The sequence below is a fragment of the Cibotium barometz genome, chromosome 39 (assembly GCF_041138505.1).
Source record: "Cibotium barometz isolate CiBa-2024 chromosome 39, ASM4113850v1, whole genome shotgun sequence".
Classification (NCBI taxonomy): domain Eukaryota; kingdom Viridiplantae; phylum Streptophyta; class Polypodiopsida; order Cyatheales; family Cibotiaceae; genus Cibotium; species Cibotium barometz.
In genome coordinates this window covers 39,109,594-39,127,537 of record NC_141084.1, presented here as the reverse complement: position 1 = coordinate 39,127,537, position 17,944 = coordinate 39,109,594, and the positions used below count along the sequence as shown (strand labels likewise).

The 17,944-nt window shown below is 44.4% G+C and overlaps 3 protein-coding genes and 1 pseudogene across 7 annotated transcripts in view; 2 read left to right on the top strand and 2 right to left on the bottom strand.

Moving 5' to 3' along the window:
* Nucleotides 1–8,732: 8,732 nt before the first annotated feature.
* LOC147616069 (pentatricopeptide repeat-containing protein At4g39530-like) overlaps nt 8,733–17,944 on the top strand; it is a 65,247-nt gene continuing 56,035 nt past the window's right edge. For 2 of the 5 annotated variants that reach the window (XM_086778702.1, XM_086778701.1), the window contains exon 1: nt 8,918–9,369. In XM_086778702.1, the coding sequence (XP_086634828.1) occupies nt 9,049–9,369 (321 nt within the window). In that variant the 5' untranslated portion in view covers nt 8,918–9,048. Of the gene's footprint in view, nt 9,370–17,944 lie in introns of all 5 variants that reach the window. The other 3 variants (XM_086778703.1, XM_086778704.1, XM_086778705.1) reach the window with 3 other exon arrangements.
* LOC147616072 (uncharacterized) lies at nt 11,276–14,111 on the top strand. Its single transcript, XM_086778863.1, has 5 exons — nt 11,276–12,833; nt 12,967–13,312; nt 13,466–13,567; nt 13,656–13,730; nt 13,830–14,111. Exons 1-5 carry the CDS (start codon nt 11,311–11,313, stop codon nt 14,109–14,111), a joined length of 2,328 nt encoding a protein of 775 aa, XP_086634989.1. The 5' UTR covers nt 11,276–11,310.
* On the bottom strand, nt 15,054–16,154 carry LOC147616071 (uncharacterized; annotated as a pseudogene).
* Nucleotides 15,406–17,902, bottom strand: LOC147616070 (uncharacterized). The gene is made up of 5 exons (XM_086778862.1): nt 17,173–17,902; nt 16,443–17,091; nt 15,963–16,308; nt 15,708–15,869; nt 15,406–15,615 (listed from the first exon to the last, which is right to left on the bottom strand). Exons 1-3 carry the CDS (start codon nt 17,900–17,902, stop codon nt 16,167–16,169), a joined length of 1,521 nt encoding a protein of 506 aa, XP_086634988.1. The 3' UTR covers nt 15,406–15,615; nt 15,708–15,869; nt 15,963–16,166.

The window sequence follows — 17,944 nt, the reverse complement described above, 5'->3', positions numbered from 1 at the left end:
CACTAAAAGCATGCAGCTGTGACTCACCCCCACAACTCTACCACCTAGATCCCAATTAAACCTTATTGCTACTCCACGCATAAGTGTAATAAACAATGCCCACATAAGAATTGCTCCCGCAAAAACCAGGTAACCCAATGCATAGACTGCAAATCTATGATCATCAATTCCCACACACCATGCATTGGCACCATCAAACTGCTTACTTCCATCTACTTTCCACTGCTGCCTGCTGCATATCTTTACAGGGGACCATTTCTCCAAGATTGCTATCCACATTCACAGGCTCACCAAACACCTCTTCCAAAAACATTGGAAACCCATCTGGAACCTGCCCTTCACACTTATAGTGGCATTCATCACGCAAACCTAAATCCATCTCTACATATGCTTGGTCCAAAGTCTTTGCAGACATCCCGTCCACCACTGTGCTTGCGTATTCTTCCCGCACATCAAACACACTCTCATTCACAAGGGAGTTGTCTGGCTCCACCTTGCCGTCAATATCTCGAAAGCCCTTCAACAGCTCAACCTCCTCAGGAACTTGAACACCTGATGCCCCACCACTGATAATTTCTTTCTTAGCATCCTCCGTACAAAGGACTCCAAACTCACAAGCTGATTCTTCTACAGTTTCACAAACCTTTAAACTCCCAGAACACTCACTCACTTGCTTAGTTTCCAAGTCCCCTAAGCATACAAAGTCCTCGAGTACACCATCCAAGATAGCATCAAACTCTGCATCATTATTAATCAAACTCCCATCTTCACACTTATTTGAAAGCTGACACCCATCTACTAGGGGAATTCCCAATTGATCTCCACCATAACAAGAAGGAACAAGCACTGGCACTTCATCACCACGCACCAAAAACCCCATGACTGCTTCATCCAAGAGCGCTTCCAATTCAGTGTCCAGCTCTTCAATATTCCTACCAACTTCACTCTCCTCACACTCATTGCAGTGTCCCGCCACATCCAGTTGCACACACTCAACACTCACTTCCTTAACCTTAACAGGACTAGGGTTTGTCACCTTGGAGGTCGTCTTTGACACTGACTTTTGACAATCCATCTCTTCGGGCGTCATGACCTGCACAGTCTCTTCAGGCTCCTCCGGCCCACTACTTGCAGTCACCCCCTCACTCATGGACTCCACAAAGTAGCTGTCAAGCTCCTTACCATCAAACAAACCACCTATTCCCTCAGCAGGCACACACTCAAAATCCAACTCCACACTTGGATTGGCATCATCTACAGCATCCATATTCAGCACATCCTTAGATGCTCTCCGTTCCTCATCAAAATGGACCTCATCCGTCCCCACTTCACACAAAGCTTCATCTAAACAACAGCACTCTTGCTTCTCTTCGCAGCCAAGATCAATTTGCCGAATCCCTGTTTCAAACACTTCATCTTTAAACAACTCTTCATCATGCCCTTCTTCCGATTGCACCTGTTCCTTACAAGCATCACTTTTCACCACCACTGTGTTATCTTCTCTCATTAACATCCCTAGAAAAAGAGTTTGAATCCCCATCGTCGCTAGATGAATCATCAGCTTCTGAATCTGTGGAAGCATGCAAATCCTGTTTTGGAAATGTCAGAAGATATGCCACCATACTCTTCACATTCACAAAATTCATACACGCCATTTGGATGCCCAATTGCATAGGCAACGTGCCAAGAAACAGAAACTTCACTTCTTTCCTGGTCAAAACCACACCGTAATCCGCTTCAAGCACCCCAAGTAGACTCTTAAATCTCCAATAATGCGCTTGGACTTCATCCATCGACTCTAGCTGTAGCTTCCTCACCTTCTGGTTCATTGGAAGAAGAACTCTACTGATTTTCACCATCGTAAACTGAAGGTTTCCACGAGTGTAGCTTCAGCTATTAATGTCTTCGTTCTCAGTGCAAGAAAATCTTCACATCACCCTCCTTCAATCTCTTAACAGTGGCATACACCCTCCGAATAAGAACTTGGTCAATCCTCAGTGGGGGCACCAGAAAGCATGTGAGGTGAAAACAAGAAAAAAGACCATGCCTCTATAGCCCTTCACCTCCCAAACTTTGAAAAACACCACAACAACAGGGGCCCAACACCGGCTGGAACACTTCTCACAATTCACCACCCACACAAACCACGGCCACTTCTCTCTTCAGAGGGCGCCCCACCAGCAACCCTTGACTTCAGCAGCTCTCTCTCTGTCCCCTCTCTTCTTTTCGCTGCACACATCCACGCTGTCCACCAGAGCGCTTCACCAAGGCCGTCGCCAGCCACACCTGTGTTCAGCACTACCAGCCACCTCTACAGTAAAACCTTTGCACCTGCGGCTGCTTTATGTGCCTGCACGCTCACCCGAGAGCCATTCCAAACAAGGTGGCAACCACACCTTTTGTCACCCTCTCTGGTCGCTACCATCGATGACCCCCAACCATCGCCAGCCTGTGCATCCAGCCCCTTAGGCTCTGGTATCCTTGCCAACAGCTTTCGCTCTACACGATCACTCGAGAGGCTTCTTTCCCTTCACACTAGGACTCGACTCGCTTCTTCGCCAAGACGGCTTCACCCACGCCGTCAGCCCTCTTGTTCTCTCTGCTTGCAGTCGCCAGTTGTCACAACAGTGGCCTACCAGCCATGCCTGCGCACACCAGGGGCCGCCCCAGCAGCCCGACGACTCCTCTCTCCGTTCTCTGCACGCTGGTCAGAGAGTCTCTGCAAAATCACCAGAGCGATATCTCTACAAGGCGGCTTCCTTACGCCTGCAGCTACAACAATACCTTGCAGCCCCTTCTCTTCGCTCTGCACAATCACTCCAGAGCCCCCCCTCTGGTCGCACGCTCCAGGCTCTCTCCCACAAGGCGGCAACACCCTCACCTTGTCTGCTCTGCACGATCACCTGAGAGCGACCTTCCCTTCACCCCAGGCGACAACTCCAGCTTTCCTCACCTCTCTCTCTTTAGAATCACCTGCCGCCGCCGCCAGGCATCTTCATCTCCAGGCGGCAACACACCTTTTCACCCTTTGCATCTTCACCAACCTTCCTGACATCTGCGCTGAGCAAAATAAAGCTCCATGTTCACCCTTCAAGCTGGCCACACTTATATTATTTTTTTATTTTTTTTCTAAAGCCTAGAAGATGGCCGCTTAAACAGAGACCCCCAAAGCAACCTTTCAGCTATACCAACTCAATCAACTCTGCGTCGCCCAACAAAAGAAGCATCCACTCTTTCTCAGAGACGGTCACCTTTCCACAGCTGCCACTTTTTCCGAATCAGTCGGTGCCCCCAACCACCCGCACACCATACTGCTGCAATAAAAAACTTCCAAATCTCTAGCATTTGCTCCCAAAAAAAAATGTGCGTGTACCAGCTCACTACAAAGCCATTCGCTCTGTACATTTGCCAGGGCATTCAGGGCAAAGTTTATTCACAAACCATGCATTCCATATGTACACAAACCCAAAACAACTTTCAAATTTTTGCTTGACAGCAGTCATACGAGATGTGGGTGCGAAGGTCTCATCATAATCAATGCCATTTTGCTGGGCATACCCCTTTGCAACAAGTCTGGCCTTGTAGCAATCATTGCTACCATTTGCTTTACGTTTTAATTTGTAAACCCACTTAGTACCAATGGCCTTCTTGCCATGAGGTAGATCTGTCAAAACCATTCTTGGTGAGTATAGAGCTATACTCATCTTGCATAGCATGTATCCAATGATTATCATCCTGTGCTTCCTCAAGGGAAACAGGTTCCTCCTCATTACATAAAGTAGAAATGAGAACATGATCCACATGCGAATAATCTACGTGATGAGAACCTGTACGAGTTCTGCTAGGTAAAGGAGCTGTCAACTTGCTATTCCTCAATGTCTGTAGTACAAGCCATTTTGGCATATGCCTAGATTCTTCTATGGCTGATCTCTATCATTGGCTAAACTAAGTTTTTAACAAAAACAACATCTCTACTTACCAAGATCCGCTTTAAGACTGGATGGCATAGTCTATATCCCTTGCTTTTTGAACTGTATTCCACAAATATGCATTTAATTGCCTTATCATCAAGGTTACTACGTTGTTGCTCAAGCACAAGAAAATAAGCAAGTCAACCAAAAACATGCAAACAAGCCATAGAAGGCTTCCTGCCATGCCAAGCTTCATAAAGAGTTTTAGACTGCAAGGCCTTGGTAAGGCATTTATTCAACATATAGTTGTCTCTAACCAAAAAAAACCATGAGGTAAATCTTAGGCTTTCACTATACATCATGCCATCTCCATGAGAGACGTGTTCTTCCTCTCAACCACACCATTTTGCTAAGGTGTGTATGGCACTGTACATTGATACATTATGCCTTTTCCAGTCATATATGCATGAAATTCCTTAGACATATACTCCCCCCCTTGATCTGAACGAAGGGTGCCAACTTTACATTCACATGCATTTTCATCCATGGATACGGAGTGCCTAAAGCAAATAAAAACCTCTGACTTCTACTTTAATGGATACACCCAGCTATATCTGGAGTAATCATCAATAAAAGTGACGAAGTAGAGATATCCTCCAATAGATGGTGTCCTCATAGGACCACATACATCACTATGTATAAGCTATAATTTCTTAATAGCTCTCACAGATCCATCCTTTGGAAATGATGCCCGATGCATTTTACCAAGAATACACCCCTCACATACATGTATAGTAAGGGGTCTCAAGAGTTGGCAACTCAAACACCATATCATGCCTTTGAAAGGCATAACAAATTGCCATAATTCAGATGGCCAAATTGTGCATGCCATAATTCAGATGGCCAAATTGTGCATGCCATAATTCTACATCACTCATAGCACGAGTCATAAAGACTGAGCAAGCATCATGCTGCAACTTCTCAAATACATCCATCTTGTATAGGCCCTAAAATAAGGTATTTGAGGCAATAATAGAATAACCATCATTTCTATCCTGAACTCTACATCTGTCATCCAAAAATTTCACCATCAAGCCTGACAAGGCTAAGGTTGAAACTGACAGCAAGTTCTTCTTAATGCCTAGCACATATAAAACTTTAGAAAGAGTAAATGCACCCCCATTTGCGGCAATGAACATAACTCTACCAACTCCTTTGACAGGATATAAGGAACCACTTGCACATGTGATGATTCCTGCACTTGGGATAGATTCCAGAGATAAGAACAATTTTTTTTGTGAAGTAATGTGCTTACTAGCACCACTGTCAAAGTTCCAAGCATCCGATTCCGCCCAACACTGACATGCATATATCATGAACAGAAGGGTCATAACTAAAATGTAATGTCCATGCCCAATCATCTTAAGCAAAACTTACAGATTCCTTCTTCTCTGCACTTGGTGCAAATGCATCAGCCACCACAACTATGCCCAATTCTTTTTTTTCCTCCTTCTCTAGCCTTTTCTTGCACTCATTAATGTAGTGCCCTGGTTTCCTGCAATAGTGACACTTGCCTTTCTTTTTAGGCTTATCACCTTCTCTCTCTACATCCTTACCTAAGAACTCTGATTTTGGCTTATAGCCACCATGCGAAGAAGCTTTACCTTTGTCTTTTTGATTGGCAACAAAGCTTGGTCACCAACTTGCATAACAAATCTATTTTGCCTAGATTGCTCTTCTTACAAGAGTACTGAAACCAGCTCATCAAATGTAAGGGCATTTGGATTTCCCTTCAAGGGTAGAGGCAAAACTCTGATAAGAATCTGGCAATGCATTAAGAACTGTGGGCAACTAATGTACTATCAAGATATATCTCATCCATACTAGCAAGTTGCTCCTTAAAATCTTTGATCTCTTGATCCAGAAGCTGTCCATTGAGTCTTTCTCATTCATGTGCTCAGACTCTAACTATTTGCGCAGATATGCAACACATGCTTCATTGCGCACCTGGTACAATGCAGCAAGTGCATCCCATGTCTGTTTTGAAGTCTTACATGACCGAATATGAGGAATAATGATTCACTTCACAGAAAGTGCAAGCAATGCATGTGCCTATGCATCTCTTCCATCCCATCTCGTTTGAGCAGTAGTGGAAGGTACTGGTGGTGCATGTGAAGGAGCCACACCTGTATCAGATTCTACTTCAGATGTACATGCAGTAGTAGTTGTGAAATAGGATGGGTTTCACTACCACTGACTACATACTTAGTCCCATCAAGTTTGTCCTCTTCACAGCAGACAACATGTTGAATACATCACTATTGCCAGCCATGTCTTTCTACCAAATGCAAAATCTTTCAATACACCGCAAATGCAAAATCTTTCTACCAAATGCAAAATACACAGAGTAGAGAATAGAGTGTTATTAGCAAAAGTATGATGGTCGATATTGTTGAAGACACTGTAGATGCTACTGCATACCAAATCTTTGCCGCTACATAGCCCAAACACCTAAAATCGAGTAGAACCAATCCGAAATGACACCTCTCCAAAACGTCTGCAGAAACCTTGTGGTGCCCAAAATGCGCCCGAATCACGCCGCGGACCTCGAAAACTTTGATGATTAGGGTTAGGGTTGCATCAATACACACACACACAAGATAGAGAAGCTTGAGAGCACACAAACTCACTAGATTAGAATGAACAAATGTGTGCCACACATACAAAAGATAAGTACACACTCCAAAATGAGTAAATAAGAGGGTGTACATACGCATGGGGGAAAAAACCTCCTAGTAAGGGAAAAAGTGCCTCGACGGTCCTAAGTGTGTTCACACACATCACTACCATATAATGCTACACCTGAAGATTTGGGTCAACAGTATTTCAAGGGTGATGTCAATGAGTACACTCGATGGGAGTAGTAGAGGAACACGGGGACATAGTCTCCACACGTTTCTCACCATCCTCCTCCACCTGCCCTAGTATCCATGAGCCCAAAAAATTCAAGTGTCTCGTCATGGCCACCCGATGTTCTAAGGGAGCCCCCATTTCGACTTGTCATGCTACAGATGCCCTTGTGGTTTCTTTTACAATGTCCTTATCATGTGCACCACATTCTGAACTTGTGAGGCTGCTATTCCCACCTACACCTACACCTTTTGGTAGAGCTCCCTACATGCAGCCACCTTCCTTATTCCATTAGCACTTGATGTATTTCATCGCCTGTAATGACAGAAATATATAGATTTACACATTATTGTGATGCACTTTTGTACACTCATATTATATCTATGGCATTGTTTTTAGCTTTTGTTGTAACCGTTTAGGTAATTAAATTGACAATAGAGAGAGATGGAGCAATGACATAAAAGTATTGATTTTTATATTATTGTGATGCACTTTTATACACTCATAATATATCTATGGCATTGTTTTTAGCTTTTGCTGGAACCGTTTAAGTAATTAAATTGACATTAGAGAGAGATGGAGCAAGATGGATAGAGACGGAGAGGCCATGAGAGAGAGCGTGCGATAGAGACAGAGAGGCCATGAGAGAGAGTGTGAGTGCAAGAGAGAAAGTTTGAGTGAGACCTTAAAATAGTTATTATTATGATTAAAATAGTTATTTTTATTTATGAGACCTTATAAAAAAGGTGGAGATTGCCATGTTCCACTACTCTTATTCTAGGGATACATACGACCCCACCCACCCCTTATATCTTCATATTGTAATAGGCTGGTGTCATAATATGCTACAATATTGTAATTTTGATTTGAAATATAATGGAAGTTGCATCTCTCTATGGTGTCTTTGTGTGAAGAGGTAGAAATGATAGTGGCCCATGGAAGTAAACAATATTGTGTACACACATGGTTTCATGTATTATTGTGTGTGTTCCACATCTTGTGGTGTTTGTCATAATATGTTGTAGTCTTGTAATTTTGCCTTGGAATATAATGGAAGTTTTAGATCATAACATGGTGTCTTTGTAAAGAAGTTGCAATGATAGTGACCCATGGTGTCTAGTGTAAAACATCTTGTAGGTGTGCAGAAGTCTTGGAATGTATTGGACAATATTGGAGGATTCAACATTGCTCGTTATCTTTTTAAAGAGAGAAACAATAGAGACATTAAAGAGAGAAAGAGAGGGCACATGAGAGAGAGAAGAGCGAGACAATAGAGAGAGAAAGATTAGACAAAGACAATAAGAGAAGAGAGAGAAGCTGTTTACCTCAAAACCAAAAAGCGCTCGCTCAAAAATGCTCGCCAAAAAAGTACACCCGTGTAGTGCTGGGTCTCGAGGGTTCCGCTTTGAGAAAGTCATGTGACTTAAACCACCATTCATATTAGTAGAGGATTAATGTTATTCCTGAAACATAGTCCTACATTAAATTACGAACACTTGCAATTCATCATAAATGAATCCCTTCCTTTGGATCCCTACAAGTTCGTTTGGAAATAGATCCTTTTTCATATTACTCAAAGAAGATATGCACTATCTCGTAGATGTTTATAAGACTATTAACCAAGTCTTCTGCAAGAAACTCTTCTTGTGAATTTAGGGGAAACTCCTTAGATAGATTACATTTAAGATGTTAACATCAACAACTTGATGAAACCTAATGCTTATTCTTAGGAAACCCTCCTTCACCATTACAATGGGTCACTAGGCTTCAAGAATAGAGCTCTTAATTAACATGAGTAACTTTATGCATCTTCTGATGAAAATACCATTCCATCCTCTATTTTATATCATTTATCTTTTTCATTTAATGATTAATGCATTCACATAAAGAGGAGCCTTGAAGATGCTTTGCCTTTGCCTTCAGCCAATGGTAGATGCCCCTCTTGTTTGCCCATATAGGTATAGGGTGCAAGGCTAAAAAGATGTGCACAAAGGTCTCTTCACATAGGCACCAAGCCCTTGTTTGTGCACTGTCCCCAAATCTGGTCCAACCTCCATGGGCACTTTGGCTGCCTACATCCAAAGAAGGTTTATAATTGAAGGGTACCATGACACATCCCTTGCACGCTGTCTCTACATAGCTGCCCGGCTTCTATCAACTCTTGTGCTAGCCATTTTATCTTTTAACCTCTGTCATATTAGTACTGCACCGACCTAACCGAGCTTCAATGGATCTGCCCAGTTCATCAACGTTCATGGGATCCACAAGTAGCTATCAAATGGTGAAGTTCAATGGTGCCGCCTTCCCCACTTCGCAAACAAAGATGCAGCTACTACGTCTGAGGGAGTTGACCAGACGCTCAGAGCCAAGGAAGGTGCAGAAAAGGTTCGTCATCGTCAAGGGAGTTGACCAGACGCTCAGAGCCAGGGAAGGTGCAGAAAAGGTTCGTCTTTGGGAGGATCGAAATGATCGGGCAACCGCTTTGATTGGGTTTAGTCTTGCCGACAACCTCATACACCATCTTGATCTCAAAAATTCTGCAAAGGAGGTATGGGAGAAAATGGAAAGCTTATTTGTAAATAAAATTGTCAATTCAACAGTATTTTTGAAGCAAAAATTATTTGATTTAAAGATAAATGAAAGTGATGACCTCAGTGAACATTTAGGCAGTATTGGGTCTGTCACTTAACAACTCTCTAGTCTTGGAGTTGTTGAAGATGATGACAAGATTGTTGTGCTCCTCAAGAGTATACAAAAGGTATCACGTTTAACTGTTCGCCGATTAGCCAAAAATACATCTTATGAAGACATTGTAGCAATGCTTATTGAAGAAGACAGAAGACTCAAGGAACATAATGGTAGCAGCCTTGACTTTATTTTTTCAAGGAAAGAGATCCTTCTATTAGTTACCAAACAAAACAGCCAAGTTGGCTAAGTACAAAATCATCCATGTGCTGGAGCGATAATCACAAAAACCTGAGAAAGAGGGGGGAGGGGTGCTCTTCTTCCATGGTTGGTGCTTTGGGGAAGAAGGCTACCTCATATAATGTGGATAGTGGGGGGAGAGGGAGGAGGGGGAGTGGAAACAACCACACAGGTGGCCTATAATGCCAAGTGAGCTCACCGCCATTGTCACATGCATCCCGCACTTGGATGCCACGTGGACATATCTGTATAGCAGGTGCAGGCCTTGGAATGGAAACTGGTTCCTTGTGAGCCCTAGTCCAGGAAGAGTTGGCTAGGGTTTCACTCTGAGCGTCCAAGATCAGGTGTACAAGTCTTGGACATGGTCTACAAGTCCTGCACATGAAGCAGTGCCAGTCTGTACTTTGAGTCACCCTCTTGAATGATGATAGGTGTTGTGGGTATTCCACTTGTAGCCAAATGCCAGACGACTGAGAAGAACATATAGTTGCATGTAGGATTTGCATAGTGTCGGTTTGTACGCAACACTTGGTAGCTCGTGGGCTTGAGAAGAACATGTAGTTGCATGTAGGATTTGCAGTGTCGGTTTGTACCCAACACTTGGACTCCCTAGGCAGCCCATTTTGCCCATTTTGCCCATAAGCATGTGTGGCCAGCCCTTATAGGGTGGCATAGGCCTTGATGGTGGCCAGCCTCTAGGAGGCAAGGGATTGCCTAGTGGGCATGGACTGGCTGTTGGCCAGCCCAGATGGCCTTCACAAGCTAGTCCACTAGGCCTTATGCAGCCATATAGTAGATGGCCAAGCCATGGGCAGCAGCAGAGCAAGGCGGCCATCGTAATGTGAAAGGCGTCTATTAAAGGATGATAAAACAGGTTGTGGAGCAACTTTATAACAGGTTGACAACAGTTGTAACCCATCAACCAGCATCTAGATTTAGCATAAAAGCATGGCTTAGCCAAGGCTTTATTCATCCCATAATTCACAAAGTGTTGAAGAACTCCAAGGGCTAGGACAACCAAAGCAAGGTTGATGTGTACGTACTGTACGTAATGTACGGTACGTATTTGTACGTTGTTCCGTACAGACAAAATCAGGGTTGCATCCGTACGTACTGTAAGGATCGATCCGTACCGTACGGAACGTACTGTACGGATCTGTACGCGTACGGATCGATCCGTACGTTTATTTTAAAAAAAAAACCCCTTTTTGACCTTCAACGTGCGATTTTGGCCTTGTTTTGGAATTTCGCCTGTTTCGCCTACAGTGCTCTGTTTCGCTCCGTCTCTGCACACTGTGCACATTGCAACCAGGTAATTCACACGCTCTCTCGCTCATGGCCTTGGTCCCTCATGATGCATCTCTGTCTCGTACTGTACTCTCTCTCTCTCTCTCTCTCTCTCTCTCTCTCTCTCTCTCTCTGCCAATGTACTACATGATTAATCTCGTCTCTCTCTCACTCCCTCCCGAGTCCGGGGTCCCTCTCCCTCTCTCTCTCTCTCTTTCCTCCTTTGGAGTATTACGCTCTCCCTCTCTCTCTCTCTCTCTCTTTCTTCCTTTGGAGTATGTACTCTGCTCTAAGCTCTCTCTCTCTCTTTGTTTGTGTCACAGAGCTTCCAGGATCCAATATGCCGAAGCCATGCAACCCCTACTGGCAGGAGCACACGAATGTCATCCGTGTTATTAATACGCCGACCCAAGCTGGTTCTGGCACGCGTAGATGGCAGTGCAAGTATTGCAACTTCGAGCTCACGAGCACAATTTCTCGTGTCGTGATACACTTGACAGGTATTGGCACCACCGGCAATTGTGGTGGGTGCAAGCAGGTGCCGCAGGATATCAGAGACAAGCTCATTGCTGAGAATTCATCAACAGCAAAGGGTTCAAAGAAGGTAAGGGGCAGCCAGCACACTCAAGATGCACTTCATGATGCGCTTGTGGGGGAGATGGGTGATTCTTCCGCACAGGATAGCCAGTCTACAGGGGGCAGAAAGAGGGCCCGTGTCATGCAGGAGGGTGATGAGGATGATGATGCACATGTGCTGAGACAGAGTACTTTGCCTTCATGTGTGTCATCTCTTTCGTGGGTGAAAGAGAGACAAAAAGTGGCTGAGATGGAGATTGCTTGCACTCTTGTGGAGTGTAACATCTCCTTCAATGTACTGAGGACTGATCAATGGAAGAGAATGGTGAGGGCCATAGCAGAGGTTGGCCACACAGACTCGTGGTCCGGGGTGGAGTATAACAAAATGCGTACCACGATGCTTGAAGAGCAGAAAGCCTTGATAGACAAGGCATTGGTACCTGTCAAGGCAGGATGGCAGTCTTTTGGGTGCACCATCATATCTGATGGCTGGAGTGATATGCGTAGACGACACATTATCAATATTTTGGTGTCCTCATGTCTTGGCACATACTTCTTGCGGGCTGTGGATGCAGGAAAGGCAAGAGAATCCATCAGTGCTGAGTTTATTTATCACCACATTAGACAGGCAATTTTGGATGTTGGGCCAGAGAATGTGGTCCAAGTGGTGACAGACAATGCTTCAAATTGCAAGCGTATGGGTGAATTGGTCGAGGCAGAGTTTCCTCGCATTGCTTGGACTCCTTGTGCTGCACATTGCTTGGACCTGCTGATGGAGGATATTGGAAAGTTGCCATGGGTGCAACCTAATGTTGCAGATGCCATGAAGATTACTACATTTTTCCGAAAAAAACATCAGGCTTTGGCCATCTTCAGGAGCCATAGTGCACTTGATATGGTGCGACCCTCGAAGACCAGGTTTTCTTATATGTTCTTGGTCTTGCAGAGGCTTTTTAGATTGCGGGACCCACTACTACAGACTGTGGTGGACCCGAAATGGAGGTTTATGCACCATGCACAGACAGAGGCCACTAGATACATTCAGCGGAAAGTGCTTGACGAGGCCTTTTGGACAGAGGTACAGAGCTTGACGGTGGCATTGCAGCCTATCCATGTCCTCCTCCGAATCACAGATATGGAGGGCTCTACTCTTGGACTGGTCTATCATCTCTTCATGGAGATGAAGCGCCATATTGCCACCTGTACGACATTGACGGAGTCTCAGTGAGTGTACACTTGGATATTATTCTTGGTTGATCATATTAATATTAAATAATATGCACATTGCAACAATGAACAATATGTTTAAAGTTATATTATATAATGACTGTTGGAATGTTGGCTTGTCAATTTGTAGCCGTGGTGACATCCTGGCTATTGTAGAGCGGCGATGGACATTTATGAGCCGTCCCATTCATGGGATGGCTGCATTGCTTCATCCCTTCTACAAGAAGCCAGAGCTGTTTAGTGAGAGCACTCTGCTCACGCAGAAAGACCAGTACATCAACATAATGTACGACGAGGATGAGCAACTTGAGGTTGATGCAGAGATGGTGAGTTTTATGAACAATCTAGGACCATCCTTTGCTAGAGCGGTGGTTTTGAGAGAGGAGGCGACGAAATTTCCTCTCACGTGGTGGCAGAGCTATGGAAGACAAGGTCTTCCAAAACTGACTCATCTTGCTCTCCGAATCCTCTCGCAGGTACTCTTGACTCTTTCACAATTGCATCCATCTTTAAAGTTTGATTCATTAAGGGTTTTGACTCCGAAATCGTATCGTGATTCGTGATCGTAGGATTGTTCTGCTGGTGCTTGTGAGCGCAATTGAAGTGCCTACTCCTTGGTTCACACGAAGATCCGCAATCGACTTAGTACCGCTCAGCTGGAGCGATTAGTGTATTGCCGAGCTAACATGAAGCTCGTGCGAGATTATTATGCTTTGGGGGCACCCAAGCAAGTATATTTAACTGTCGTACGTCTTTTGACACATTTCAATATAAGTCATTTCTTGTGGTTCTGACTTGTCGGATTTTGCTTTTCCACAGGCAGATCCGACCCATGTGAAGATGGTGCCAACCTCTACTGAGGGCGACGTGGAGCAGCGTGTCAGAGACGAGCAGGCAGATATTATACGACTCCTTCATAGAGAGTTGGAGAGCATCGATCGTCGTGTCACAAGGTGACACGCACGGGCTTTGGTGATACCTTTGCGTGAGGAGGCTGCAGATTCAGAGAGCGCTAGACGGAGGAGCATTCGTCGGGGGAAGCAGCCTGTTCGTACGCAGCGGACTCGGGCGAATGAGGCTGTCACTCTCATTCATACTCAGAGTGAGCCAGGAGATGATGATGTAGCACATGGATCTCATGATACATCTTTCACATCATCACATGTGCCCGTGATGGCAGAGCCTGAGTATGACGACGAGGGCAATGTCTTGACAGATGGGGACTTGCTCTCTTCTGGTGCATCGTCATCATCATCATCTGATGAGGAGTTTTGACTCTTAGATCATGTTTCATTGTGGAGTCTAGACTCTGGACTAGCCCTTATGGGCCTTTTGAGGACATTTCTATGATGTAGTATTGCAGCTTGCTATGTAGTATGTGCATTGTATTCAGTTTGTTTTGATGCATTTGCAGCCTTTTGATATAGATGAGAGTCGAGACTTTTGTTGTGTGAACACTGATTCATCAGTGTTTATATAGAGCTAACTTCTAAGAGTGGTGATTGGTGATTGAAGATTGATCTCTGTCATCTGATTGAAAAATGGTTTTGGTATCTGATGTTTGATTTCTGAAGTAACAAGTTTTACAACATGCGGCAAGGGTTTTGTGATTACTAATCAAATGCGTATTAGCAAAAGACCTTATTAGATTGTCTTGTAGGTCTCTCTCACAATTTAAAATGTATTTGGATCTTTTTATGTTTATTTTGATATGAAATGCCATATAGATTGATATTTTTTACAATGGTACGTATTTTTACGTACACAAATTTTATCTGTACGGAACAACGTACAAATACGTACAGTACGTACACATCAACCTTGGATAAAATTTTTGTGTACGTAAAAATACGTACCATTGTAAAAAATATCAATCTATATGGTATTTCATATCAAAATAAACATAAAAAGATCCAAATACATTTTAAATTGTGAGAGAGACCTACAAGACAATCTAATAAGGTCTTTTGCTAATACGCATTTGATTAGTAATCACAAAACCCTTGCCGCATGTTGTAAAACTTGTTACTTCAGAAATCAAACATCAGATACCAAAACCATTTTTCAATCAGATGACAGAGATCAATCTTCAATCACCAATCACCACTCTTAGAAGTTAGCTCTATATAAACTGATGAATCAGTGTTCACACAACAAAAGTCTCGACTCTCATCCATGTCAAAAGGCTGCAAATGCATCAAAACAAATTGAATACAATGCACATACTACATAGCAAGCTGCAACACTACATCATAGAAATGTCCTCAAAAGGCCCATAAGGGCTAGTCCAGAGTCTAGACTCCACAATGAAACATGATCTAAGAGTCAAAACTCCTCATCAGATGATGATGATGACGATGCACCAGAAGAGAGCAAGTCCCCATCTGTCAAGACATTGCCCTCGTCGTCATACTCAGGCTCTCTGCCATCACGGGCACATGTGATGATGTGAAAGATGTATCATGAGATCCATGTGCTACATCATCATCTCCTGGCTCACTCTGAGTATGAATGAGAGTGACAGCCTCATTCGCCTGAGTCCGCTGCGTACGAACAGGCAGCTTCCCCTGACGAATGCTCCTTCGTCTAGCGCTCTCTGAATCTGCAGCCTCCTCACGCAAAGGTATCGCCAAAGCCCGTGCGCGTCACCTTGTGACACGACGATCGATGCTCTCCAACTCTCTATGAAGGAGTCGTATAATATCTGCCTGCTCGTCTCTGACACGCTGCTCCACGTCGCCCTCAGTAGAGGTTGGCACCATCTTCACATGGGTCGGATCTGCCAGTGGAAAAGCAAAATCCGACAAGTCAGAACCACAAGAAATGACTTATATTGAAATGTGTCAAAAGACGTACGACAGTTAAATATACCTGCTTGGGTGCCCCCAAAGCATGATAATCTCGCACGAGCTTCATGTTAGCTCGGCAATACACTAATCGCTCCAGCTGAGCGGTACTAAGTCGATTGCGGATCTTCGTGTGAACCAAGGAGTAGGCACTCCAATTGCGCTCACAAGCACCAGCAGAACAATCCTACGATCACGAATCACGATACGATTTCGGAGTCAAAACCCTTAATGAATCAAACTTTAAAGATGGATGCAATTGTGAAAGAGTCAAGAGTACCTGCGAGAGGATTCGGAGAGCAAGATGAGTCAGCTTTGGAAGACCTTTTCTTCCATAGCTCTACCACCACGTGAGAGGAAATTTCGTCGCCTCCTCTCTCAAAACCACCGCTCTAGCAAAGGATGGTCCTAGATTGTTCATAAAACTCACCATCTCTGCATCAATCTCAAGTTGCTCATCCTCGTCGTACATTATGTTGATGTACTAGTCTTTCTGCGTGAGCAGAGTGCTCTCACTAAACAGCTCTGGCTTCTTGTAGAAGGGATGAAGCAATGCAGCCATCCCATGAATGGGACGGCTCATAAATGTCCATCGCCGCTCTACAATAGCCAGGATGTCACCACGGCTACAAATTGACAAGCCAACATTCCAACAGTCATTATATAATATAACTTTAAACATATTGTTCATTGTTGCAATGTGCATATTTATTTAATATTAATATAATCAACCAAGAATAATATCCAAGTGTACACTCACTGAGACTCCGTCAATGTCGTACAGGTGGCAATATGGCGCTTCATCTCCATGAAGAGATGATAGACCAGTCCAAGAGTAGAGCCCTCCATATCTGTGATTCGGAGGAGGACATGGATAGGCTGCAATGCCACCGTCAAGCTCTGTACCTCTGTCCAAAAGGCCTCGTCAAGCACTTTCCGCTGAATGTATCTAGTGGCCTCTGTCTGTGCATGGTGCATAAACCTCCATTTCGGATCCACCACAGTCTGTAGTAGTGGGTCCCGCAATCTAAAAAGCCTCTGCAAGACCAAGAACATATAAGAAAACCTGGTCTTCGAGGGTCGCACCATATCAAGTGCACTATGGCTCCTGAAGATGGCCAAAGCCTGATGTTTTTTTCGGAAAAATGTAGTAATCTTCATGGCATCTGCAACATTAGGTTGCACCCATGGCAACTTTCCAATATCCTCCATCAGCAGGTCCAAGCAATGTGCAGCACAAGGAGTCCAAGCAATGCGAGGAAACTCTGCCTCGACCAATTCACCCATACGCTTGTAATTTGAAGCATTGTCTGTCACCACTTGGACCACATCCTCTGGCCCAACATCCAAAATTGCCTGTCTGATGTGGTGATAAATAAACTCAGCACTGATGGATTCTCCTGCCTTTCCTGCATCCACAGCCCGCAAGAAGTATGTGCCAAGACATGAGGACACCAAAATATTGATAATGTGTCATCTACGCATATCACTCCAGCCATCAGATATGATGGTGCACCTAAAAGACTGCCATCCTGCCTTGACAGGTACCAATGCCTTGTCTATCAAGGCTTTCTGCTCTTCAAGCATCGTGGTACGCATTTTGTTATACTCCACCCCGGACCACGAGTCTGTGTGGCCAACCTCTACTAAGGCCCTCACCATTCTCTTCCATTGATCAGTCCTCAGTACATTGAAGGAGATGTTACACTCCACAAGAGTGCAAGCAATCTCCATCTCAGCCACTTTTTGTCTCTCTTTCACCCACGAAAGAGATGACACACGTGAAGGCAAAGTACTCTGTCTCAGCACATGTGCATCATCATCCTCATCACCCTCCTGCATGACACGGGCCCTCTTTCTGCCCCCTGTAGACTGGCTATCCTGTGTGGAAGAATCACCCATCTCCTCCACAAGCGCATCATGAAGTGCATCTTGAGTGTGCTGGCTGCCCCTTACCTTCTTTGAACCCTTTGCTGTTGATGAATTCTCAGCAATGAGCTTGTCTCTGATATCCTGCGGCACCTGCTTGCACCCACCACAATTGCCGGTGGTGCCAATACCTATCAAGTGTATCACGACACGAGAAATTGTGCTCGTGAGCTCGAAGTTGCAATACTTGCACTGCCATCTACGCGTGCCAGAACCAGCTTGGGTCGGCGTATTAATAACACGGATGACATTCGTGTGCTCCTGCCAGTAGGGGTTGCATGGCTTCGGCATATTGGATCCTGGAAGCTCTGTGACACAAACAAAGAGAGAGAG

Coding starts and splice junctions, on each gene's coding strand:
- LOC147616072 (XM_086778863.1), top strand. CDS start 11,311: ATGTACTCTGCTCTAAGCTCTCTCTCTCTCTTTGTTTGTGTCACAGAG. Junction 13,568..13,655: donor CTTTGGGGGCACCCAAGCAA/GTATATTTAACT, acceptor GCTTTTCCACAG/GCAGATCCGACCCATGTGAA. Junction 13,731..13,829: donor AGCGTGTCAGAGACGAGCAG/GCAGATATTATA, acceptor TTGCGTGAGGAG/GCTGCAGATTCAGAGAGCGC.
- LOC147616070 (XM_086778862.1), bottom strand. CDS start 17,902: ATGCCGAAGCCATGCAACCCCTACTGGCAGGAGCACACGAATGTCATC. Junction 17,092..17,172: donor CATCATATCTGATGGCTGGA/GTGATATGCGTA, acceptor CTGTGGATGCAG/GAAAGGCAGGAGAATCCATC. Junction 16,309..16,442: donor ACGACATTGACGGAGTCTCA/GTGAGTGTACAC, acceptor GTCAATTTGTAG/CCGTGGTGACATCCTGGCTA.